The 27,569-nt window shown below is 42.3% G+C and overlaps 1 protein-coding gene across 9 annotated transcripts in view; it reads right to left on the reverse strand.

Annotated features, from left to right (window-relative positions):
- The window catches only part of FGGY (FGGY carbohydrate kinase domain containing), a 504,128-nt gene that overhangs the window by 232,346 nt on the left and 244,213 nt on the right, over positions 1–27,569 (reverse strand). For 7 of the 9 annotated variants that reach the window (XM_027537095.1, XM_027537097.1, XM_027537099.1 and 4 more), the window contains one exon: positions 18,347–18,475. In XM_027537095.1, the coding sequence (XP_027392896.1) occupies positions 18,347–18,475 (129 nt within the window). Of the gene's footprint in view, positions 1–16,531; positions 16,612–18,346; positions 18,476–18,933; positions 19,042–27,569 lie in introns of those variants that run through there. The other 2 variants (XM_027537104.1, XM_027537103.1) reach the window with 2 other exon arrangements.

The following is a 27,569-nucleotide window of genomic DNA, read 5'->3' on the forward strand; positions in this document are numbered from 1 at the left end:
ATTTTCAACATGATGCTCAAGTACTGCCATTTTCTCCCCACCTATTTGATCCTTATAACCCGTCTTCCAGGAGTCTCTTACAGATATTACAGACTTCGGCCAGATCGAAACGCTTACCATTTCTCAAGCCCGTTCTAGTGGCTTCATGAATGCTATTCTCCCCATCCAGACTACTTTATATTTCATTGCTTGCAATGGAGAAGATACTTATTATTCTGGGTTCAGTTCAAAGGCTACCCCTCACACTTTCCTAAAGGACTATGGCAGCTGACATTCTAGGGTTCTCATTACTAGTTGTGTGATCTTGTGTAAGCTGCTGGAGTTGATATGACGATCATACAAGTAGACTGCTGCTGCTGCTGCTGCTAAGTCGCTTCAGTCATGTCCGACTCTGTGTGACCCCACAGACGGCAGCCCACCAGGCTCCGCTGTCCCTGGGATTCTCCAGGCAAGAACACTACCTAGCACATTACTGCCATACTGAAGTTATTCAAAGAATTTTAGTATCTTGTCTTTCCATTGTCTTACTGTTTCTCCTGAGAGAGACTTCTCCCTTTTCCAAATTCCTATAGAACTTAGTCCTCAGGCTAAGAACTTCTTTACATCGCTGTTTTTTGCCACACTATTAATAGCATAGTGCTTAGCATGTTTATAGGCAAAAACATTAACTGAAGTATATACTTACTGGGTTAAGTGCTGGGCTCTGAAGTTATGGAGATGAATATGACCAGATTCATTGCCCGCAAGAAGCTCATAGTCTAAGTAGGGGAGACAGTAATATAATCATCTACTTAAATGTCTAAATGTTATTCTCTATGTGTTACATTTAGAGATATGCACACGGGGAAAGAATTATTATCCCACATGCATTAGGCTGGGCAATTAGGTTACACCACAGTAAACCAGACAATGTGTGAATAAGACACATATTATTCAAGAATATTTAATGTGTTCCACAGAATCGAATTGTGTGGGTTTTTCTTTACAAGTTTCAGTGGTGAGAGGCCTGAATATAAAAGGTGTGTGGAGTCTTCACTCATGTTACTGATACTGGTGGCAGAGTCGCCCGCCCTCCCCACCTCAGTTTCACAGTGGTGAGTCACAAGGCTGGTACGCTTTTAACTCACTAGGCTAAATTCAGCCCAGGAACCTGTAATAACACAGCTCAACAGCCTAACACAATCTCTTTAAACAGAATATAAGAACCTCAGCTTTCCCTAGACCTGAACATTTGATTCAAAGGTTAACCACGTTTTCCCTTTTTTCAACATTAAAAAAAAAAAAATTTGTTTATGGCTAACTCAGTTAACACAGGCTTGGGTGAAGCTACCTGATGGTAAGAACAGGAGACCCAGAGTCAGATAGACCTTCAAGGTTCTCCTCTCATCCCACCCACATGCCTGAACCGAAGTAAGTCTCATTTGATCTTTACATGGGGGTGGGAAGAACGTACATAGCCAGAGTTGTAAGTGTTGTAAGGTAAACACTTATGCAGTGCCCAACTTATGGTAAGTGTACCAGATTGGAAGAGCTCTTTATTGCTCTACTTTTCAAATAGAAAATTTTAAAAGCAGTCCTTCAGTTAGCCTGGACTCAGTTTTGTTCTTTCTGGGTTATAAACATCAGATAACTTTGACTGGAACCAACCTGAGTTCTGACCATCCCTCGCACATCTTTTAAAGTGCTGGTGGTGAAGTCCATTAGTATCACGTGGGGACTGGATTCAAGGCAGATGTTTAGGCCACAGTCAAAGCTACTATTCAGTATTTATGGTAGTGGTGGTTGTGGGAACCCAGTACTCTGCATTTTAATTAATCCTTGATTGACTCTGCATATTCAAACCACTGTAATAAGTAAATAAGATCAGGAATCAGATGTACAAACAAACGAAAACTTACGTCATTCTATGTTCAAAGTAAAATATTTTTGTTTTTTTTGGATTATCTGGATGATGATTTCAATTTACTACAGAGAATTGGAAATAATGTAAATGACTTATTTTTTCATATTGCTCCTCTGTGCATTTTCCATTTTCAGTCTCCAGTAAATAATAATTTCTAAACAAAATGGGAACGGAGGGCAGCTATGTGGGAACATTTGTATTACCACCAAAAAAATGAACATGGAATATTGAGAAGTATGGGCATAGAAATCCTTAAGGATTCTGGAAGAACATTCAGCATCTCAGACTACAGTGAGCACGGGCAGACTTTGTACATTACTGTTTGGATTTGAAGAGAGAGATGACAGGACCAGAGATAAAACTTCTCACATAAAGACAGTGGCCAAGATCAGGGTGGGTACGAGACAGTGAAAAGGATCACTGCCACCCTCAGACCTGATGGATGAGAAACAGTGATGCTGAGATATGGAACTCAGAGATGGGGAAATGTATTTCGCCTTCCAGCTACACTTCTGCAGGTTGGGAAGTGATGCTGTAAAGGAAGAGTGCAAAGCCCTGGCAGAAAAAAGCAGGTTATTTCTGAATTCCCAGGGCCTGGGAGAACAAATATCTGCTTCATTCCCTTGAAGTAAATTTTTGCTTTAAGGTTAAATTGATATATCATTATTATTTTTTTTTACTGCTCTATTTCTTTTGGATTATCATCTGTTGGTATTACAAACCGTAGACGTACTCTCAAGGCAAATGCTTCCTGTAGAACACTTGACATAGTTGTCACATGACAATCAGTGCTGAGGAAGCTACTTGAATAGATATGGTTGATCCAACTTAATTTTCACATCCAGTCTCCTAGACTTGGAATTCAAGGCTTTTTACATTTGAGCTTCTGACCTGGAAGAGCTAACACTTAAGGGCTCACCATGTGTTAGGAGAAGGTGTCTACACAATTCCAGAGGATCATCTCCATTTATAGAAAAGAACTCTGAGGCGTAGAGCAGCTACGTAACTTGTTAAAAACCAATGGCAAAGCTGGGAGCTCAGAACCCATACTATGGTACATGGCTTCTGCTTTCTGGGCCATCTCTCACTGTTCCCCTCAGAGATGGACTGCAGGCTTGCCATACTGAAAGGATCCTTGATGGAGTCAGGCCTTATCACACTCGGACATTTTTCACATTCTGTCCTGGCCTCTTGAAATGCTTATCCCATTTCCACCTCCTAAGTGATGCTTCTCTCTCTTGTCCTGGCAGAGGTGGTTGATCTATTCCCTGCACTCTTCTGACACTTCCCTTTCATCTGGGAAAAGCAGGATGCAGCTTCCAGTGAGATTTTCCTGATGAGAGGTCTGCCTTGTCTACCAGCTGCTAAGCTCCTCTAAAGAAAGGCCTGGGTCATCTTCACCCTGGTAGCCCCAGTTTCCTGTATGGCATCTCAGGGCCAAGTATGGGCCTAAAACATATTTGCTGACTGAATTAATTGCTACTTGCTTCTTAAACCACAAAATGTTCCCTTACTCTGCTAAGGTATGTTTCCTCAAATGTCACCACTCTGGATTAAACTTTCCAGAACTCTCTGTACTGGCAGCAACTGCTGGCACTCTGCATTGCTTTACACAGATCTGATCTTCGTAACACTTAGCAGTACCTGATAAAGACACATGAATGCATATATGCATATACACACAAACCCACACATACACTACACTCCAGTGTATGCGTGTGGGTATATTGGCACACACATATGTACATACAAACATACATACAAACATTCAGCCAAACATACATATTTAAGAGCATGCAGATATAGGTACATTTGTACATGCATTTGGAGAAACACAGCATGTATACATATATGCAGATGGAAGTGTATAACAAATGAAAACATATGGACTCACGTAAGCACATGCATGAACATGTCCATCCACGTGCATGTGTGTGCATGTGCATGCATGCATTCAGTGCATATAAAATATATACACATATGTGAGCTTATGAACACTTCCAGCAAGATACAACACCATCAGCAAATAGAAGCTCTACAGAGTAGGAACTTGTTTCTTTTCAATACCATATCTAACACTCCTATAATAACACATGGCACATAAAAGGAAGATATCACATATTTATTAAATAAAGGAAAGGAAATTTGAATTTCTCTTGCCCACTTCTATCATTCATAATGTAAATCTGTTGAGATCCCACTGCTCACACATAAATATACAGACACTGTTCTAAGTGCTTTACAAATACTACCTCATTTATTCTTCAAACAACTCTACGAGGTGGGTGTGATTTTTATTCCCATTTTACAGGAGGAAAAACTGAAGGATGGAGTGTCAAGCGACTTCCCAAAGTCACATAGACAGCAAGTAGAATCAGGATTTGAATCCTTTCAGTTCAGTCGTTCATCATGTCTGACTCTTTGCAACCCCATGGACTGCAGCACGGCAGGCCTCCCTGTCCATCACCAACTCCTGGAGTTTACTCAAGTTCATGTCCATTGAGTCGGTGATCCCATCCAACCAATTCATCCTCTGTCATCCCTTTCTCCTCCCATTTTCAATCTTTCCTATCATCAGGGTCTTTTCAAATGAGTCAGTTCTTGGCATAAGGTGGCCATAGTATTGGAGTTTCAGCTTCAACATCAGTCCTTTCAATGAATATTCAGGACTGATTTCCTTCAAGATGGACTGGTTGGATCTTCTTGCAGTCCAAGGGACTCTCAAGAGTCTTCTCCAACACCACACTTCAAAAGCATCAATTCTTTGGCACTCAGCTTTCTTTACAGTCTAACTCTCACATCCATACATGACCACTGGAAAAACCATAGCTGTGACTAGACACACCTTTGTTGGCAAAGTAATGTCTCTGTTTTTTAATATGCTGTCTAGGTTGGTCATAACTTTTCTTCAAAGGAGTAAGCATCTTTTAATTTCATGGCTGCAGTCACCATCTGCAGTGATTTTGGAGCCCCCAAAAATAAAGTTTGTCATTGTTTCCACTGTTTCCCCCTCTATCTGCCATGAAGTGATGGGACCAGATGCCATGATCTTAGTTTTCTGAATGTTGAGCTTTAAGCCAACTTTTTCACTCTCCTCTTCACTTTCAAGAGGCTCTTTAATTCTCTTTCACTTTCTGCCCTAAGCGTGATGTCATCTGCATATCTGAGGTTATTGATATTTCTTCCAGCGATCATGATTCCAGCTTGGTGCTTCATACAGCCCAGTGTTTCTCATGATGTACTCTGCATATAAATTAAATAAGCAGGGTGACAATATACAGGCTTAACGTACTCCTTTCCTGATTTGGAACCAATTGGTTCCAAATTGACTCTGTTGTTCCATGTCCAGTTCTAACTGTTGCTTCCTGACCTGCATACAGATTTCTCAGGAGGCAGGGAAGGTTGTCTGGTATTCCCATATCTTGAAGAATTTTCCACAGTTTACTGTGGTCCATACAGTCAAAGGCTTTGGCATAGTCAATAAAGCAGAAACAGATGTGTTTCTGGAACTCTCTTGGTTTTTTGATAATCCAACGGATGTTGGCAATTTGATCTCTGGTTCCTCTGCTTTTTCTAAAACCAGCTTAAACATCTGGAAGTTCACGGTTCATGTATTGCTGAAGCCTGGCTTGGAGAATTTTGAGCATTACTCTACTAGCATGTGAGATGAGTGCAACTGTGTGGTAGTTTTGAGTATTCTTTGGCAAGGCCTTTCTTTGGGATTGGAATGAAAACTGACCTTTTCCAGTCCTGTGGCCACTGCTGAGTTTTCCAAATTTGCTGGCATATTGAGTGCAGCACTTTCACAGCATCATCTTGTAGGATTTGAAATAGCTCAACTGGAATTCCATCACCTCCACTAGCTTTGTTGATAGTGATGCTTCCTAAGGCCCACTTGACTTCGTATTCCAGGATGTCTGGCTCCAGGTGAGTGATCACACCATTGTGATTATCTGGGTTATGAAGATCTGTTTTGTACAGTTCTTCTGTGTCTTCTTGCCACCTCTTCTTAATATCTTCTGCTTCTGTTAGGTCCATACCATTTCTGATTCATTTGAATCAGTTATGTGTTCTTACTTGCTGCCTTGTGTTACCTCAAGAGTTTCCATTTTCATTGTCTTCAGAAATCAAATTCTTACATCAGAATCATAGCACAGAACATGGTAAAATTAGAGTTATCAAGGTAGGTGGGGGAGACGCTACTAAAAGATTTTACTAAAGACTAATGCAATTTTTTGATATTGCGAAAAATTTTATTCCTTAGTTTCTCTAGACATCTATAGTGGTTGCAGGGTGCCAGGAGATGATCCTCAAGATTCCCAGTGTAGGAAAAATTTTTTTCTTTCCTCTTCGCCTTTTATTATGACTCATATGAATGCTTAGTTAAGAGAAAATTGAAAACAAGGAAATTCAGCAGGCCCGTGGAGAGATGATAAGGAAGCAGCCAGCAGTTCAGATGTGAGGCTGCCGCCACTGAGCAATAACTGGAGATGTTCATTTTCCCACCAACAGCTGCGGATGTGCGAGCCCCAAAGTAAACATTAGCACTTGGGGATATTATATGGATGTGAAGCACCATGTGTTGAGTTCCTGTGCCATGAAAAACAGTGGGCCCGTAGGGTAAGCCTACTCACACAGTCAGTGACGCAAGTGCAATCTTAGAACTCAGGCCCCCAAACAAACACTTTTCCAGCAGCCTTCTACCTTTTGAACTTGGAGTGGGAAGTCCTCCTAACAGGTGGTGGAGGTGTCAGAACCTAGGACCGGGTTATTCTGTGTCTTTGTTTTTGTTCCCAAGTTCAGCAACCGAAAACAACAGCTCATGTTTTCAGTCACATATTAATACAGAAGAGAATAAGTAGAGCCTCCTGGTTAAAAATTCCCTCTGGATACCAGATAAGTTTCTGAAGCTGATGAGTTGGTCACAGGTTTACTTGAAATCAGGGCCTCCGGGCCCAGGAACTCACACTGAGTTAAAACATTCTGCTCTATTTAGGAGGAAGCACTTGCTCCATTGTTTGATGAAAAATCTTCACCAAAGTAGACAAAAAGTCAAGGGGAGAGAGAGATCAGTATCATAGTCTTGAATACAATCCTTCACCCTGTGTCCCTAAGAAAATTCCTTTACCTGCTGGAGTCTATTTGTTCAACCATTCATGGAGGTAAAAATACCATGATGGTGGTTAGAACAGCAAGTCACTACACAAGTTAAGTTTAGTGTCAATATCCATTTCAGTATTAATCAAAAAAATAATCAATGAAATCTTATCAACTTTAGTATTACTGATCTCTCCAGCATTCAGTCAAAAAATAGCCAGCCTGATCATTAAGCCTGGTCTTAATTCCCCACAACTGGGAGATCCCCAGAAATCTGTGCTGGCTTAATTATATTTTATTAAGTCCCTTCTCCACTCTGTGCCTCAACTCTCATCCATAAAATGGATTTAGAAACACACCTACCTGGAAGAATGTTAAATATTATAGAAACTCTATCTTCTGCTTTACATATAGACATATGTTTGTGTAACTGCAGGCTAATGTAAGTAAAGTCATAGATATAATCTAGACAGACATAAATATTCTTGCAGGGCAAGCAAGAGAAAGCGTATAGACTCTGGAGTTAGAAAGACTTGGACCTAGGGTCCAACTTTATCATTTATCAAAATGCCATGCTGAACAAGTTTTTAAATCTTGATATCCTTGTATGTCAAATACAGAAAACAATGTTATGTCTCAGCATAGCTGTGAGTTGATGACACTGACTATTTAAGTGCCCAGCACAAAGTTGGGCACAGAATGAAACAAAAAATAACTGCTTTGAACTTCCCAGAAGGACCTTGAATGCCAGGTGCTTTTATTAGTACCAGCTTTTCAGGGAGACTGTGATAACAAAATGGAAGAGACTTGCTCATGTGTAGCTTAGAACAACTAGTTTACCTATTTGATGGCCACCTAGGATCCTAATTACAGTCTTTAAGTGGGACATGATGTGTAGAATGAAGTAACAACGTATATGCACATGCAGGGATTTACTGGAACATACATGCGTACATGCAGGGCATACAGTTGCACATATATATACTCATTTAAGCACCTGTGTGAGTATACCTGCTTCTCACCTCCTATTTTCTACAACTGATAAGTGTCCCAGATACCCAAAACCATTTCCTCTTCCTAATTTGGAGATAGTGTGGTAGAATGGGGGCAGGGCCCCTGACCAATGAATTAGGAGGCTCAGTTTCTAACTCCAACTCTGATGGTAATGTGAGGGGCAACCCTGATGACTCACTGTTTTTCTGGGCTTTGGTTTTCTCGTTTTCGTATTGAAGAATTTGATATAGAAAGTCTTTGAGCAAACTTTTAGTTCTGAAGCCCATGATCACTCATTATCCAAAGAGCAGCATGTGTACCAAATAAAGAAACTAAAGAAACAACCTTTTCAGGGCAGGCTCATGGCTGTATATCCTGGGTTGTGCAGTGAAGAAGGGTAGGGCACGGGAGCTAGCTGCAGCCCCATGGGCCCTCATTCCTCCCAGATTTCTGGCCACAGAAAAGACTGTTCTCTCAGCTATGGCCCATCCCTTACAATCCAGAGAAGCACAGTGTTCCAGGAAAGCCCTTGGGCCTGGGGGCAGGAAACCCAAAGCTATCTTGCCCACCCCCTTTTCCCGTCTCTGCCCCTCAACAAGTCTCGCGCAGCTGCTCTGATATCAGGCAGCAGTGGTTCTCATTAAACCAAACCTCATTCTAAAACAATAGTCTTAAAAATCACACAAACAAACTCCTCCTCCCCCTTCTGATTCACATCCAGTAACTCCCAGAGTCACCCTCACTCTGTTTGGGTACTGACACTGCTTTTCTCCTTCTAGATTAGCTAGCAAGTCTTTATCTGCTCTTCTAATCCCCTCCATTCCTCACAGAAAGTCTGCCTCTTTGGATCCACCTTTGCTTTCTTGCTGGATACACTCCTTCCTGCCTCCAGCTCCTGATCCGAGTCTAGGCCTGGCTCCTTCTTAGCACCATTCTGCTTTGGTCGGATCTGTCCACCTGAAAGCTACACATCCCTCTGCTTCTCACCTGTGTACTCGGTGCCAACCTGTCCTGCAGGCCTTCTCCCCTGGGCACCAGGTGACACCTTCCATCCCATAAGCAGTTTTCTGGACCCACCTCATACACTCAGACTCAGGATACTTGGTGGGCAGGCCGTAAGTATCTACATTTTTTAAAATGCTCCCGTACCTGGATTTACCAATTCTTGTTTTGGATCTTTCAAAATCCTCTCACTTTTACTATCTTAATTAACTCACCGATACCCAGAGGACTGACTCTGTGGTTCTATGCTGAATGATGGGTAGGAAAAAACACGATATGGTGTGAAAAGTGGAAAAGGAGAAAGTGCGGCAGAGATACAAGGAGGGAGTGATTCTTGGTTTCTAAGAATGAGGTTAAGTTTGGAGACATCTCCACGGTGGAAATGACATTTAGCCCGATTTGTCATGTATGAGTAGGACTGTGGAAGTGGGGGGGAGGGGAGCACCCCAAACAGAGCAAACAGCCCAAGCAAAGGCCAGAGGGCAAGTGTATCTGATGTGTTGAAAGGAGGACAAGTGGTCTAGCGTTAGACTTTGGGAAAGACAGAAGGGGCAGGAATCGTCTTATACTCCTTATTCAGAAGTCTTCAGTTTCGTATCTCACAACTAGTTTCACTGACGAGTTAATTTCAGAAAGAACATTTTGATGAAGTACTAACATATCATTAAGACAGTTAATTGGGGTTGCTTCCTGGTTCCTACAGAAAAACAAATAAACAAACAAAAAACCACCTGAATTGATGAAGGGAAATAAAATCATTGGGAGGGTTTCAATTAAGAGTAGGACTCCTCATCCCCAGCACTGCTGACATTTGAGGCTGGATAACTCCGTTGTGGGGCTGTCCTGGGTGCTCTAGGGCATTTAGCAGCATTCTTGGCCTCTACCATGCCATACCAGTTCCTCTTTTCCAAATGACAATCAAAAATATGTCTCCAGATATGGCCAAATGTCCCAGGGGAGTGGGGCTGAGGAGTTAAAATCACCCCTGGTTGAGAACCACTGAGATAAAGAAAAAGATCATGAGCTTTGAAGTCAGTCTCAGGTCCACATCTTGCCATGATACTAGCTATGGGATGGTGGAAATATTATTCTTTCTGCCTTCAGCTTCCTTATGTATAGAATGGGAAATAACTTCTGCCTTGTAGGATCATCATGAGAAGCAACAGATAAAGTATGTGACGTGTTAGCCACTGTACTTGGCACTTGGAAGGCAAGTAAGAAACAGTTACAGTAACAGTGGGGTGCCGATAAGAGTAGTGGTTCTTGTTTTACTAGTGATATTGTCGTTGTTTTTAGGAACAAAGCCTCATTGAAGTTTGAAAGTTTAAACAACTAAATAAATTCCATTTTATCAAGAAGCAATTGTGTCCTAAGTCACTTCAGAGACCTAAGGACTATAGCCTGCTTGGCTCCTCTGTCCATGGGATTCTTCAAGCAATACTGGAGTGGGTTGGCATTTCCTTCTCCAGGGGATGTTCCTGACCCAGGGATTGAACACGCATCTCTTATTATGTCTCCTGCATTGACAGGCAGGTTCTTTACCACTAGCTCCACCTGGGAAGCACGAGAAGAAATTGTAGGGCGGGGAATGTTGCAACTACATTACAGACATCACTTGCTCTAGGAATCCTTTCACAATTTTTCAAGTCTCAGTTTTGGGCCCATTCCATATCTTCCCAAAGCCTTATATACTTGGAATGTATAATTGTGTTGTGTATTTAATGTTTATTTTCACTACTAATAGATACAAGTACCCAGAAGTTTAATTCTCTTTCATATGTACCTTAAACCCCCATCAACTAGTAGAGTGAGTCATCAACAAATATTTATCAAAATAATTTCTTTTTTTGATACTTGCTACTTTCTCATGTGCTATTTTTTAACTTTTTGTTTTATATTGGAATATGCTGTTGCTGCTGCTGCTAAGTCGCTTCAGTTGTGTCATAGTTGGCAGCCCACCAGGCTCCCCCGTCCCTGGGATTCTCCAGGGAAGACCTTCTCCAATGCGTGAAAGTGAAGTCGCTCAGTCGTGTCTGACTCTTCGCGACCCCCTGGACTGCAGCCTACCAGGTTCCTCTGTCCTGGGATTTTCCAGGCAAGAGTACTGCAGTGGGGTGCCATCGCCTTCTCTGATATTGGAGTATAACTGAGGGCAAATGCAAGCCTAGGCTGGACCATACTGTAACAAATATGCATTCCATAAGGCACAGTGATCAGAAGTGTGGAATCAAATAGCGTGGGTTTAAATCATGAATTTACCACTTGTTAACCATGTGACTTTAGGTATGTGAGGTAGTCTTTGTGGGCTTCATTGTTTTATTTAATAAAGGAAACAAAATAATAGTGTGTATAAAGCTGCTCTGAGAATCAGTATGGCTTCTAGAGTACTGACAATGGTGAGATGTAAAGTTGGCGAGTTTTATTGCTCATTGGAATAAACCACGTTTTTTCTCTAAGAGGGCACTGAACCAGAAGTTCTTTTTGCAAGATGGGCTAAACCAATTCTTCTGCAAAAAGACAGGAAGGAAGGAAGTGGAGAGCAGAGGGGAAGGGACGGGAGGAGAGGGAGAAATGAAAAATTCGCATTTTGGTTTGATTCTGCACCTCAAGTGATTTAAGTCAATTCAACATCTGGCCTAGATGAGCAATTTAAACCAAATCAACATCTGGCAAAGAAACCAGTGTCTGGAATCAGAGTGATGCCAAACCAAGGCACTACGTTTGCTCCCGGCCAACACCTGCTAATGTGAGGGAGCACAAAGGACACGAGTTTCCAGACATCCCAGACTGGATCAGGGAGTGCTCAACACGACCCTTTTGCCTCGTGCAGACTTGAGCCAGGTACGCCTACTGTGCAGGGACAGTAGGACCTCTGTAATGGGAGGTTACCCTATTTCTCAGCTGAGTATCCATCCCTCATGGAGGGGATGCCATTCACTCACTCATTCATCACCGAATATGCACAGTGTTAACCATCCTCTACTTGCAAAGCACTGTGCTGGTTGCTGGAATATAAGAATGAAACGGCACAGGGCTTACTCTCAAAGAGTCCACAAACTTGGAAATGAGGTAAATGAGATGTCACACACAAACCTGGGTGATGTGTACAGTAATGGAGGCGAGTCTCACACATCATGGGGCGGAGAGAAAAGACCCCTTAAGTCAGCTTAGGGGAGTCAGGGAAGGCCCCCTGAGGAGATGGCCTGATCTCAAGATGTGAAGGACAATCAGAAGTTGGACTGGTAGAGAAGAAAAACTGGAGGGGAGAGGGACAGAGACAGGAATCAGGTTGTTATTGCCTTTCAGGACAGCTGGGCTGCCAGAGCCAAGCACAGACCTGGAACCAAGTTAATACTATTTTTGTAAGCTAGAAAAATATCAGCAGTAGGAGCCTTGGCCAGAACCACCCCCACAAAGAGCAAACAAAATTAGTCCTATCTTCTGGCTGTCTGCTGGAGTACTTACTAACCAGCACCTTAAGTACGAAATGTCCCTTTATCTTTGATTTTTATTCCCATCAAGTCCTTCCTCCTCTTTTTCCAGAACTGGAAAAAGCAGGAGTTGAGTGGCACTTGCTTCTTTGATCTTTATCCTCCTGTTCCCAGGCTTCCCCGGAGACTGAGAGTCCAGGAGGCTTTCTCCAAAGCAGAATGTTGACTCCTTCTGCCAGTCAGAATTTGGGATCTGCAGCAGGTCACACCAGGTCAGCACTTGAAGGAACCGTAATTGTTTGGGGCTTGTGTGAGGCCTGGATGACATCCAATTCCAAAGCCAGATCCTTAACCTGACTCTTGGCAATCTCTCAGCATGGAGTTCATCTAATCAGATCTTGAGGTTGTTTCTGACCTCAACCTAAACAGAATCTTAAAGTAGGAAACCCTGCATTCAATGAAAGAGTTTTGGGGAAGGAAATATAGGGTAGAGATTCAAGGAATCAGATGACATCCAGAAGCCTGGGTGGGGTTCTTCTCCGACTGCCTATGCAAAGGGAAGATAATTCTCCTGGATATTAACTAAGAGAACTTCCCTTAATAAGGCTCCTACTTTGTGTCAGGCACTGTGATTCCAGAGTGAGAAAAATCAAAGGAAGATAGCTCATTACTGCATGCCTGCGATGTGCCAGATGCTAAGCCAGATGCTCCACTTATGTACATCCTAACATATCTATGAGGAGAGTATTGCTATCTCCTACTGCCTGAGGGGAAATTCAGAAGTATGAAGAGGTATGATATTTGACCCAAGGTACACAGGTAGAGAGAATATAAACATTTAAATCCAGATCTTCAAACTCCATGTTCAGAGCCCTGATTACAGTATCACAATACATCTCAGGGGATGGCTGTCTCACACCAATACCGTTAAGTCACAAACATGCAGGCCAGGCGAGAACAACTGAAAGCTTTGGGACATAGGCTGCCTGGTTCACTGCTGTAATCTCCAGCACCTGGACCAGCACTCAGTTGTGTCCAACTCTTTGGGACCCCATGGACTGCAGCCCAACAGGCTCCTCTATCCGTGGAATTCTTTAGGCACGAATACAGGAGTGCATCACCACTTCCTTCTCCAGTAAGCACCAGGTTTGCAAGCTTTCAATATATATCCTTACTAACTACATGCTTGGATGGGTGAATGACTTTTTAAGACACTTGAGCCTCTCTTCTCCTCCCATCCTGAAAGGAGCATAGGCAGGCTGGGAAACAAGAGGGAATATTTGCTCCCAGGCTTCCTTTCTTTCCGAGACATTCCAACTCTAAACTGGCTATGAGATGAAGAGGAGAGATGGAGGTAGAAGAAGGATAAAACTTGGTCAAAACTGCTAAATAGATTAACTTCCTAGGCCCTCCTTAGCCACTTCTGGCTTCTACATTTAACCCTTTAAGAATCCAAGGTCCTGTCCTCTCTTTCTGCTTAAAAAACTTACTTTTGGAAAAGAAAGGGGGAAACATTAACGTAAGTGCATTTATGTTTTAAAAGCAACAAAAACATCTGGGCCAAAGCTTCTAAATAAATAGCTGAGAAAAGAACAGAAGGTAAAGCCAAAGTTTAGACACATTTGAATGCAGAGTTCCAAAGAATAGCAAGCAGAGATAAGAATGCCTTCCTCAGTGATCAATACAAAGAAATAGAAATAGAATGGGAAAGACTAGAGATCTCTTCAAGAAAATTAGAGATACCAAGGGAACATTTTATGCAAAGATGGGCTCGATAAAGGACAGAAATGGTATGGACCTAAGAGAAGCAGAAGATATTAAGAAGAGGTGGCAAGAATACACAGAAGAACTATACAAAAAAGATCTTCATGACCCTGAGAATCACGATGGTGTGATCACTCACCTACAGCCAGACATCCTGGAACGTGAAGTTAAGTCGGCCTTAGGAAGCATCACTATGAACAAAGCTAGTGGAGGTGATGGAATTCCAGTTGAGCTATTTCAAATCCTACAAGATGATGCTGTGAAAGTGCTGCACTCAATATGACAGCAGATTTGGAAAACTCAGCAGTGGCCACAGGACTGGAAAAGGTCAGTTTTCATTCCAATCCCAAAGAAAGGCAATGCCAAAGAATGCTCAAACTACCACACAATTGCACTCATTTCACATGCTAGTAAAGTAATGCTCAAAATTCTCCAGGCCAGGCTTCAACAGTACATGAACCATGAACTTCCAGATGTTCAAGCTGGTTTTAGAAAAGGCAGAGGAACCAGAGATCAAATTGCCAACATCTGCTGGATCATGGAAAAAGCAAGAGAGTTCCAGAAAAACATATACTTCTGCTTTACTGACTATGCCAAAGCCTTTGACTGTGTGGATCACAACAAACTGTGGAAAATTCTGAAAGAGATGGGAATACCAGACCACCTGACCTGCCTCTTGAGAAATCTGTATGCCGGTCAGGAAGCAACAGTTAGAACTGGACATGGAACAACAGACTGGTTTCAAATTGGGAAAGGAGTACATCAAGGCTGTATACTGTCACCCTGCTTGTTTAACTTATATGCAGAGTACATCACGCAAAATTCTGGGCTGGATTAAGCACAAGCTGGAAACAAGATTGCCAGGAGAAATATCAACAACCTCAGATATGCAGATGACACCACCCTTATAGCAGAAAGTGAAGAAGAACTAAAGAACCTCTTGATGAAAGAGAAAGAGGAGAGTGAAAAAGTTGGTTTAAAGCTCAACATTCAGAAAAATAAGATCATGGCATCTGGTCCCATCACTTCATGGCAAATAGATGGGAAAACAATGGAAATAGTGACAGATTTTATTTTTTGGGGCTCCAAAAATCACTGTAAATGGTGACTGCAGCCATGAAATTTAAAGATGCTTGCTTCCTGGACGAAAAGCTATGACTAACCTAGACAGCACATTAAAAAGCAGAGACATTACTTTGCCAACAAAGATCTGTCTAGTCACAGCTATGGTTTTTCCAGTAGTACGGATGTGAGATGTGAGAGTTGGACTATAAAGAAAGCTGAGCACTGAAGAATTGATGCTTTTGAACTGTGTTGTTGGAGAAGACTCTTGAGAGTCCCTTGGACTGCAAGGAGATCCAACCAGTCAATCTTAAAGGAAATCCGTTCTGACTGAATATTCATCGGAAGGACCATGTTGAAGCTGAAACTCCAATATTTTGGCCACCTGATGCAAAGAACTGACTCATTTGAAAATACCCTGATGCTGGGAAAGATTGAAGGCAGGAGGGCAAGGGGATAACAGAGGATGAGATGGTTGGATGGCACCACCAACTTGATGGACATGAATTTGAGTAAGCTCCGGGAGTTGGTGATGGACAGGGAGGCCTGGTATTCTGCAGTCCATGGGGTTGCAAAGACTCAGACATGACTGAGCAACCGAAATGAAAGCCTCTAAGGGTAAAATTTCTGCCACTGACCATCTTTGGTTTAGGAAAACATGTGGGTGCTCATTTCACGGCCCAGAATCCTCTCAGTGCAGGTCAACTTAGACTCTTTGAGTGTATTCAAGTACCAGGTACCACACAGGACACAGCCTCCTCTCCTAAAGGATACAGTGAGCCCTGGGCAGAAGTGAGAAGGCAGGTTTCGGTTTGTTCCTTAGGGAGGTCTGGCAAACTTACAAGGGAACCAGAGTTCGAACGTTCCCAAGTGTAGCCCTTTTTCTTTCAGCACGTGGTGGTCCAAGTCAAGTCCTTGTCTCCTGGGGTGCAGGTGGATGACTGAGACTGTTGCCCCAGGATAACTGAAAAAGCTTGATGGAGGCGGCTTCCCTTGCCTCAAACAGGACATGAGAGGTAGGGATTACCAGGATATAGGAACACTCTATGTCTGTCTAGACCACAAGTTCTCTTTGTGCCTGTTCTTAGAAACCAAAATCATGACATTCCAATCAAAAGTGCACACTGCCCACATTAAAAAGGGAAGGAAACACCCTTGCCTATAATCAATAATCAATATTGTCCAATGCACATGCTTTATTGGCTTGTTACTATTTCTCAGGAACTGTGTTAAATTCTGAACACATAAAGATAAATAAAAAAGGCATGTTTGTAGATACCTCTTCTGCTCTGAAGCTCCAGAGGCCATGTGGAAGACTGCTGCTGCTGCTGCTGCTAAGTCGCTTCAGTCGTGTCCGTCTCTGTGCAACCCCACAGATGGCAGTCCACCAGGCTCTCCCATCCCTGGGATTCTCCAGGCAAGACACTGGAGTGGGTTGCCATTTCCTTCTCCAATGCATGAAAGTGAAAAGTGAAAGTGAAGTCGCTCAGTGGTATCCAACTCTTCACAACCCCATGGACTATAGCCTACCAGGCTCTTCTGTCTATGGGATTTTCCAGGCAAGAGTACTGGAGTGGGGTGCCATTGCTTTCTCCTAGACATTGCTTAATAATCTGCTGTGTAAGGAAACATTAACTTTCACTCTACAGTTTAGGACCGTTTTATCTTATTCTTGACTTAATGGGACTATATTCATTTAATAAATTTATCAAGCGCCTGTGAGAACCAGAAACAGGGCTGAGCATGGGTTATACAGGATGAATAATACAATGCCCATGCCTTCACGGAGTTTACAGTCTAGTGGGAAAGACAAGCAGATAAAACGGCAATTACAACACAATCACTTCTTCCATAGGGGTAGGTAAAAGCGATGAAAGAAAGACAGCTTAGAGAATTTAGATATAAATGGAAGAGTTGTCCATGGAAGGCTACACAGAGGATAAAGCATCCAAGATCGTCTTCAACTTAGAGTAGAAGTTAGCTAGTGGCAAAGTGGAGGATGAGTTATCCCCATGCAGAGAAACACATGTGCAAAGACATGGAAATAAAAATGCAAAGACAGAGGTCTGTGAGTAGAGTTTGATGTAAGCATTTGATAGATAACTTTTGACTGTAATATGAAGTATGGACTAAAATATTTTTCAAAGTTTTTGATGGTAATCCATAGTAAGAAATTCACTTTCATTATGGAGCAGTATACACATGCAGATACATACAATTGCAGTGGAAATGTATGTTCTACAAAAAAGTGCTCTTCTGGTCAGTCCATTCTGTTCTGAAAATATAATGGTCATGATCTCCTAAATTGATCTCAAGAAGTTTGAACCATAATTTAAAAAGAAACACTTAGAAAGAAAGGCTAGGGGAAAAAAAAAAGTTTGTCTATAGTTGAAGTAAGAAATATTGAGAATATGAAAAATCCACCCCCCCAAAAAAAAAAAACAAAACAGCAATGAGAATGAAGAAGAGGATAGAGTCATCACACTTTACAGTAAACTTTGCCTCACGGTCTGCCTCCCACTGGGGGATGAAACCTTGTGTTTGTTTTTTTTTAATTCATTGTTTCCTAGCACCATGCTTGGGACACACCAAGTGTTCAATGGTTCTTTGATGAATGAATAAATGAATACAAGCATGCCAGGTTGTAGATTTACTTAAAAGATTAAATCAGGAATATACCCAAGTAACTGGACATGGGATATAAGCCAAATATATTATGAAAATAAAATTAGACTTGCAAGGGCTTTGGAGTATGTGTAGAAAAAGTAGTATAGGTAAGTACACCATTGTCATACATGCTAGTTGGAAGTTAACATATCTTTATCAAGTTTTCAGTAAACCAAAGAGCCATCCAGGTATTTATTTATATCATTTTTCTATTAGTTTGTATGGGTAAACTGATAAAATTATAAATGAATTCTACAGTTGATGAAAAGTTCTATAATTCTATACATATGCTTAAGTATAAAAAGGCTTTCTTCTCTAACTAGAATCACTAGCTCTCAATCTTTGCTTTAAAAATAGAAAAGCAGTGTGTTCGATCCTAGAGAGTGACTGAACACAGTGCTAGTGGTGACACGGGGAAAGAGATTACCTAGTCCTCCTGCATGAGCATCAATTAGTGAGGCTGCCACTGCAATTCCGGGAGGAAGGCCAAGGTCCTTTGCTGCCTCTGGTGTGAGCCCACTTCCAAGAGAAGCTCCAGGAGGCAGCACTTGGTTTCCTGGGTAGACAGGAGAAAAAATAAACACCTGTCAGCTTGAAAAACACAAAAGCAAATAGAGAGTTTTCTTAAGAGAACCTCTTGGACCCCTCCCCTCTCCTCTGCCTTTTCTCAACTTCATGAAGATAGAAACCATGCAGCTACAAAGAGTCCTTGTGCTCATCTGGTGACTTAGGTGTATGAGCTTGGTTCCCAAAGGTCACGCTCTAGAGTGCTTTACAAAGCCAAGAGCTCTAAGGCATCTTTCAAATCAGAGAAAGATTCCATTCATGGGAAATTTCAAAAGATACAAATACAGTGGCCTCTTGGAGACAAGGTTGAAATGGTCAAACTGTTCCAAATGTGCTTCGTAACATAGCAGCCCTACCAGCATATGTTATACACACACACACACACAATCACATACCCATACATACTCCCTGATTAATGTATATTCCCAAGAAGTTAAGAAAATTTACTTATATAGTTGCTTCCTGTCAGAAGATAAGGAAGGAAATTATTTTGTTCCAATAAAGAATTTCTTAGAAGTTCATCTCGGTTAGGAATGAGAGCCCAGCTTAAACCTTGCAGACTTCACAAGGCTGCTACTTGCACAATCACAGAATACAGTTTGAATGGTGTTCTTTGGAGTTGTGCAATGCACTGACCCTGATATTTCAAGTGACCTTGAATTCCTGCAGTCAGCCAGGCTTTCAGTTAAGAATTTATTGATTGTCTTGCTTTGTGTGGGCGCCACAGCACTGTTGTACAAGGCAGTCCTTGCCCCCAACCTAGTTAGGGAGAAGAGATCAGGACTCAGACAACCATGCAAGTCAGAAGAGAATGAAGAGATCCATCTGCTCGCAGGTGTTTAGCAGAGGCTGAGTGCCCCCTGCCTCCCACAACCCCTGTTCAGCCAAAGAATTTATAGTAACTATTTCTGTAAAATAAGGAGGGTATGGAGCTGGACCTCTGTATATGCTAAGATCTTTCTGAGCTTCAAGGCTCTAAGATTCTGAATGGGTGCCATTTGCTCAGTGCTAAAATTCCCACCACTTGTTAATTGTTTCATGGAGTTCCAGGGATGAACAGAGGCACTTCAGGACTTCTGGGGACAGAGGTGAGAGTGGAAAATTAGAGGGAGGCAGAGGGTGAATGGCTCACCAATCTCCTGTAACCAAAAACAAAGCACCTCTACAATACCATTTTGTATCCATTTTTCAAATTTTCTCCAATTTGGAAAAAGTTTAGCTAAGGAAAGAAAGCAGGAGAAGACTGAACCCACTGCACGGCCTCTACAGCTTCACTGCCCAGTATGGGATCCACTGGGCATATGTGGGTGGAACTTTTGAAATGTGGCTGGAGTAACTAGGTGCTAAATTAATTTCACCTGAATTAATTTCCATTTCAATTTCAAAACTGATACTCAATTCAATTACTGAAGAACTTCTAAGTACGTTTGGAACAACTAGCACCAATCGATTTTTCAACATTAATTCAAGAAATCTAAATCAAGTATTCACAGTGAAAATTTAGAGTCTGAATTGAGAGGAACTAAGTAGAAAATACACATCAGATGTCAAAGATTTTGTATGAGGAAATGAATGTAAAATATCTCAATAATTTGTAGATCAATTATATATTAAAATGATGTGTGGATATGGTAGGTAAAATAAAACTTATTAAAATTAATCTCACCTATGTCTTTACTTTAAAGTGGCTACTGGAAAATGTTAAATTTCAGGGCTTCCCCAGAGGCTCAGTGGTAAAGAATCCACCTGCCAATGCAGGGGTCATGGGTTCCATCCCTGATCGGGAGGATCCCATATGCCTTGGAGCAACTAGGTCCGTGTGCCACAACTGTTGAGCCTGTGCTCTAGAGCCTGCGTGCTGCAGCTACTAAACTCATGTGTCACAACTACTAAAGCCCTCATGCCCTAGAGCCTGTGCTCTTCAACAGGAGAAGTCACTGCAATGAGAAGCCCATGTACCACAGCCAGAGAGTAGCCCCAACTCGCCACAACTAGAGAAAAGCCCACACAACGACGAAGACACAGCACAGCCAAAAGTAAATAATAATAATAATAAATGCATATTAATTTTTTAAAACTACATGTAAATTTTTGATTTCATATGTGGCTCACATTATATTGCGCTTCCCTGGTGGCTCAGAGGTTAAAAGCGTCTGCTTGCAATGCAGGAGACCTGGGTTCGATCCCTGGGTCGGGAAGATTCCCTGGAGAAATAAATGGCACCCCATTCCAGTATTCTTGCCTGGAGAATCCCATGGACGGAGGAGCTTGGTGGGCTACAGTCCAGGGGTCACAAAGAGTCGGACACGACTGCGTGACTTCACTTTCACTTTCACATTATATTTCTATTGGACAGCACTGGACTGGAGGGTAAGGTCCAGATACTCAAATGATGGGGTGGGGGGCGCAGAGAATCTCTAGTCTGCTTTGAATGCACAGCCAGCAGAAACTTGGAGGAAAGCAACACCATTGGGTGTGGACAGTCTGGCTCTGGACACTGTCTCCATCATGTCACTATGTCTAGTATCCAGCACATACCAAACAGCATTCCCATTCACTGAGCACTTCTATGCTGGGGACCATCCTAAGGATATATCACACATTTTCTCACTTCATTGTCACAGAAACCCTATCTTCCTCTGGGAACATTCCCTATGTGGGTACTATTCTAATTTGTCCTCATTGTGCAGATAGATGGGGAAAATCAAATTTATGAATGGAAAGTAAATTTACCACAATCACATGACTTACGGTGTTGGAACATGGGCATGGATTCCAATCTGATGGATACCAACATTGTACCCCTGTTCTTTACATTTCAGTGCAGCTTCTAGGTGAAGGAAGGAATCAAGAGAAGTATTTGTAGAACAAACACATTACATGTGTTTAAAAAGTGGCCCATGTAGAAATCATGTGCTCTATATTCAGATTTCTCTTTGAAGGGTGAATTTTCGTAGGAGGGTCAAAATGGGAACTTCTATTCATCCCCAATCCCCACAAACACAAAGCCTGCAATTTTCAATGGAAAAAAAAAAAAATTCAGAAAAGAAAAAGGGTTAGCTGGGTGGGGTACACTTTCAAGCCTTTTGGACAGTAATTTAGAAAGGAACGCTGGCTGATGAGATGCAGAGGGAGCCCTGGGCTTGCAGTCAGAAGATATGGATTCAAATGACATGCTGGAGGGGTACAAATAGACTTCACAGTACAGGCAGCGTTTTGAGCAAAGGCCAAGAAAGAGAGGAGACCAACAGGGCTGAGTGAGCTGGTATAGAAGGTGGGGTGGGGCTTAGCAGTGGGTGGAGGAGGCTGATAAGGTTGGAGAGGTACATGCGGAAATCCAGATGATGGTGTCTCAATTTATCACAAAGATCTCTGTACGTTTCTGAAAGAGCTAAGCCTGGGAGTGAGGTGAATGAATGTTCGCTTTTGCGTGTGTGTGTGTGTGTGAAGCATAATTGTTTTACAATATTGTGTCAGTTTCAGATATACAGCAAAGTGATTTGGTTTCAAATATATATACATATACATATATATATTCTTTTTTCTACTCTTTTTCATTATAGTTTATTACAGGATATTACAAACTTCTGTATGCAGGTCAAAAAAACAACAGTTAGAACCAGACATGGAACAATGGACTGGTTCAAAATTGGGAAAGGAGTACATCAAGGCTGTATATTGTCACCCTGCTTATTTATCTTACTTGCAGAGTACATCATGCGAAATGATGGGCTGGATGAAGCAAAAGCTGGAATCAACACTGAAGGGAGAAATATCAACAACCTCAGATATGCAGATGATACCACCCCTATAGCAGAAAGCAAAGAGGAACTAAAGAGCCTCTTGATGAAAGTGAAAGAGGAGAGTGAAAAAGCTGACTTAAAACTCAACATTCAGAAAACTAAGATCATGGCATCTGGTGCCATCACTTCATGGTAAATAGATGGGGAAACAATGGAAACAGTGAGAGACTTTATTATCTTGGGCTCCAAAATCACTGCAGATGGTTACTGCAGCCACAAAATTAAAAGATGCTTGCTCCTTGGAAAAAAAGCTATGATAAACCTAGACAGTGTATTAAAAAGCAGAGACATTACTTTGCCAACAAAGGTCCATCTAGTCAAAGCTATGGTTTTTCCAGTAGTCATGTATGGATGTGAGAATTGGGTCATAAAGAAGGCTGAGTGCCTAAAAATTGATGTTTTTGAACTGTGGTGTTGGAGAAGACTCTTGAGAGTCCCTTGGACTGCAAGGAGATCCAACCAGTCAATCCTAAAGGAAATCAGTCCTGAATTTTCATTGGAAGGACTGACGCTGAAGCTGCAATACTTTGGCTGCCTGATGTGAAGAGCCAACTCGCTGGAAAAGATCCTGATGCTGGGAAATATTAAAGTCAGGAGGAGAAGGGGACGGCAGAGGATAAGATGGTTGGATGGCATCACCGACTCAATGGACATGAGTTTGAGCAAGCTCCGCGAGTTGGTGATAGGGAAGCCTGGCATGCTGCAGTCCGTGGGGTTTCAAAGAGACAGACATGATTGAGGAACTGAACAGCAACAACAACAAGATACTGAATACAGTACCCAGACTCCAGGCTGAAGCTCCAGCACTTTGGCCATGTGAAGTAAAGAGCCAACTGATTGGAAAAGACCCTGATGCTGGAAAAGATTGATGGCAGGAAGAGAAAGGGGCGACAAAGGATGAGATGGTTGGATGGCATCACCAACTCAATGGACATGAGTTTAAGCAAACTCCGGGAGATAGTAAAGGACAAGGAAGCCAGGCGTGCTGCAATCCATGCGGTTGCAAAGAGTTGAATGGGACTCAGTGACTGAAAAACAACAACTCAGACTCACAGACATGAATTTGCATCTTTTTAAAGATGTCTCTGGAAGTGGACAGAATGATGTAAGGAAAAACAGTAGTGAAGCTCTCTCAGTAACCAGAGAATAGAGAAGGGCGTTCATCAAGGTTACTGGCAAGTAAGATGCAGAAACAGAGGCAGATATGAGAGATTTTGTGGAGTGAGAAATGGTGGGCAGTCTGGTAGACAGGGAGCCATGACCACTTGGATTCCCATTAAGCATGGACATGCTCCCCAGTGGGCGGTCAGGCCAGCAGACAGCCTCCAACTGCCAGTTCCTCAAGGTCATCAGATAAGGTGATGACTTTCCCAGTATGGCCACAACTGCAGACTCAACAGAATGGGAGCAGAGGGCTCTGATGTGCACCACTCACTCCAGAACAGAATGCTCTGGCCGGTCAGCCCAGGTCTCATCAGACTTCATCACATTTGAATTCACCCTCTGCCCAATTCTACTACAATCCCCTTTCTTTCACAGATGGCAACCCCCAATAACCATCTTATACCTCCAAATCTATCTCAGCATCTGCTTCCAAAGAACCCGAACTAACACAGTGAACCAGGCTTTCTCCTCAATCCCATGGTATAAGAACAAAAATAAATACGCACAAAGATTAACATCCTCTTGTGAACTGGAACCACAGCCTTCAGAAATCATTTCCCTGGACCCCAAGCAGGAAGAAGCTTTGTTTAGCTAGAGCCCAAAGGGAAACAGCTTGGTATAAGATGGGATGATAGAAACAGGTGGGGACCTCTAAGAAGGCATCCCAGGAGATCACACTTCATCAGCCAGAGGTGCACTGGGGACCAGAGGAGCTGTCAGAGTAGGCTTTAGTGTGTCTTGACAACTTTTCCGGAAATAATCTTCCTTTCGCTCTTCTTTCACCATAAAATTCAATTAATCACAGTATCGGTTTTCCCAGACTTAACGAGAACTTCACAGCCCCAGCATTTGCAGTCTCTTCCCTTCTTCACTCAACTGTTTATTCACGCATTTTAGCAGACATTTCAAGAACAAAGGTAATGAGGATGGCCCCAGATATTTTCGATTGTCCTGTGCCCAGATCTAGGTGCTGGGGAATGAGTGATAGATTCAACGAGGAGCTTCTGACCTCAGAAGGCTCACACAGTGGTCTGTGCAAACCAAGGCTCTCCAGACCACAGAGAAAATGCTCTCAAGGTGGAATGTGCATGTCGGTCCCAGAGCACCGAGGAGGGACAGTGAGGGTGGCCGGGGGGAGAGCAGGAAATGAAGATGAAGGTGACATCTGAGCCTGGTTTGGAAAGACAGGTGGCAGATTGCTGGTTTCAGTGCTTGGGGAGATGGAGGCCATTAGAGCGAAAAGCGATTTCACTGGAGGGAGCCTGGAGGGGCACACAGCATGTTTGACGCTTTCATATGTTGCCAAAAAGGGCACCAGGGAGGAGAGAATGGTGGCAGCCTGGACAAGAAAGGGGGACCTCAGGTGGGGTCAACTAAGGCCATGTGGCCTGATGACCAGTGACTTTGAACTCTTATATTTATTACTTAAGAAAATAAATCTGCAGTGAGAAACACTAGAAAAGGAACTTCAGGCTGGGAAACATTATGTAAAGATGAATTCTTGTTAAGGACATCAAGAAAGATGTAGATGGACTTACTTGTAGAAATATATTCCTAGGGGGAAAATACAGAGAATAGGTTTTCTCTGGATAGAGAAATTATGACTTTTTTCTTTTTACTAACCTATACTTTCTAATTATTCTACCTGGAACATGTGCTTCTTGTGTAATATTTTTGAAGGTGTTTCCCCCTTAAATCTGTGTAGGGTGAGTCAATTAGGGCACATGCATTCCGCAGCATCCTTCATAACCATTCAAATGAATGAGGAAGAATTGAGGTATGGATTTGGAAGGGAGTCCAAGATAAACCAAGTGAAAATGGCAAGATGCAGAGTGGTATTCAGAGTATGCTCCCACTTGTGAATTCTGTTAAAGGATACAGAACTGTAAGCACAGACACTTTCAGAAACTCCTAGGAAAAAAGCATAGAATATTGTTCCAGTGGGGACTGGGATCCAGGGTGGGCCCTTGTCTCTTCCACTTGTGTTTCATCTGTACCTGGCCTTGAACATCTTCTGTGATCAAAGCAAACTCGTTAAGTTAAAATAAAAGCAAGATTAAAACAAGGAGAATTCTGCATACTTTTTCCAAACAGTACTCTTCAGCTTGAAGGCAGGGGAGAAGCCCTAGTCCATTTTACTTACTTTCTTGATCTGGTTGGCTTCTTTTCCTGTGAACACACCCTCACCTTGGGGTGTAAAAAAGCAATTGCTTTGAGGGCTCTTGGGCCCCTCTGTCCACTGATTCCCATTCTGATGGGCAGAGTCGGTTTGAGGGTCACAAACTGGGGCCTACAATTAGCTGGTGGTTACAGTCTCTCTGCATAGGCAGGGGCTACTATTACACCAAATCTTCCTCTACCAGTTTTTCAATTATCTATGACTAATGAGCACTTTGGGAACAGTTTCAGACACACACATAATCCTCTTTCCTGACGTCAGCAGCAGAAATTAATGACTGTGTGGATTGCTGGGAGACAGAAAATGCATTATAATGGTCAACAGAACTGTTATCCTCTCCAGGAAGGGGGAGGTGGGGGCGGGGTGTCATATTAACTGGAAGGTTCAGTGTTCCTTTGTATTCCTACAAACATGAGATGAAACCCAAGGGGAGAGCTGGCTCAAAGCCCGTGCAAATGTCAGAGAGAGGTTTGGGCGTGGGTGGTATGTGACCCTGGTTCCTCTGTGCTTGGCACTGGACCCCTGGTCCCTGCTCATTTCTGCCAAGGTCAACAGGCCAACCGGATCAACCAGGACAGTGCTAAGTAACATCCTGCCCTGCCTGCAGAGTGGGTCTCTGAGGACTTTCAGATTGAATCCACTTTCAATCTGGTTTTGAGATGGCAGAACAAAACACGCGAACATGCAACTCTCAAACAACAGGCTGGGAACTACTTCAAAAGAGTGTGGTGGTTTCTATGACTTTGTTGTTTCCACGGGCAAACTGAGCTGGGATAGTTTCAAAGATTTGTAAAGACCTGGTCCAATTCTGGTAGAGCTCCAAAGTTATGTGAGCCATGAGGCCTCACGTTATCAAAACCTAATACCATTATATGCTTAAGCCTGCCAGTCGATTGGCTATTGATACTTATTTTTAAAAGAACTGACAGAATCAGGGGCTTCAGCCATACCTAGCACCAAAATTCTCCTACAGAGATCACACCCGGGCAGGTTGGTTCAGGGGGCTTTCTAGACCTGGAACCAAAACTGATACAAGACTCACTGAATAACATGCCGGTAATTCTTGCTCCCGAATGGGAAGTACACATGCCTACAACTATTCACTCAGAGTAAGCAATGAAAAACTCAAACGTGACATGTTCCACCACCTGTTGAAAGACATCTTCTGAAACAAGAAGTCGTTCATTTCCCTGCTAAAAATAACCTTGTTTCAACTAGGAACTAAACTGTATTTTAAATTACTGATTTAATAATTTTCTGATGATAGCCTCATCATTCACTGGTCATTAAAGAAATGTTTACTGAACACCTACTATGTGCCAAACACTGTTGTCATGATAAAAATGGATTAAGAAACAAGAGAGATGAGGGTCTCTGCCCTCCTAGACACTAATCACAACCAATACTTCTTCTGAGTTATATCTTGTAACTATTCCAATACTGTAAGCTCTTCTGTGATTTGGACTCTCTCTTTTATACTGCTATATCCCTACCATTCTATTCTGATTCAAAGTAGGTGTTTACTCAATAAACACACAGTATATTTTAAATCAAGCTTTGAATAACCCTTACGTTATGTTTTGTTTTTTTCCTGTTTCTCTTTTCTTCTCTCCTATTAGAGAACAGCTTAAAGACAATTGTATTTATCTCTGCATTCATTTCCCCACCCCGCAGCACCCAGCAGTGTTTTCTAGAACACAAATTCTCAGGAATGTTCATTCAATTGAATTTACAGATTCCTTTCAGAAAGAACATAAAGTTGCGATCAACTAACTTAGAAAGATTATACACACACACAAGGCTGAATATCAGTAGTTGGGACAGTCAAGAGCAGAGACTGGTTTGAAGGTTAATTCTTCAATGCTACTGAGACAAGGAACATGTTTCCTTATATAATCCCACAAGTAATATACTCTCATCTAACTCAGGCACAATGT

Source organism: Bos indicus x Bos taurus, chromosome 3, assembly GCF_003369695.1.
Source record: "Bos indicus x Bos taurus breed Angus x Brahman F1 hybrid chromosome 3, Bos_hybrid_MaternalHap_v2.0, whole genome shotgun sequence".
In the NCBI taxonomy this organism is placed as follows: domain Eukaryota; kingdom Metazoa; phylum Chordata; class Mammalia; order Artiodactyla; family Bovidae; genus Bos; species Bos indicus x Bos taurus.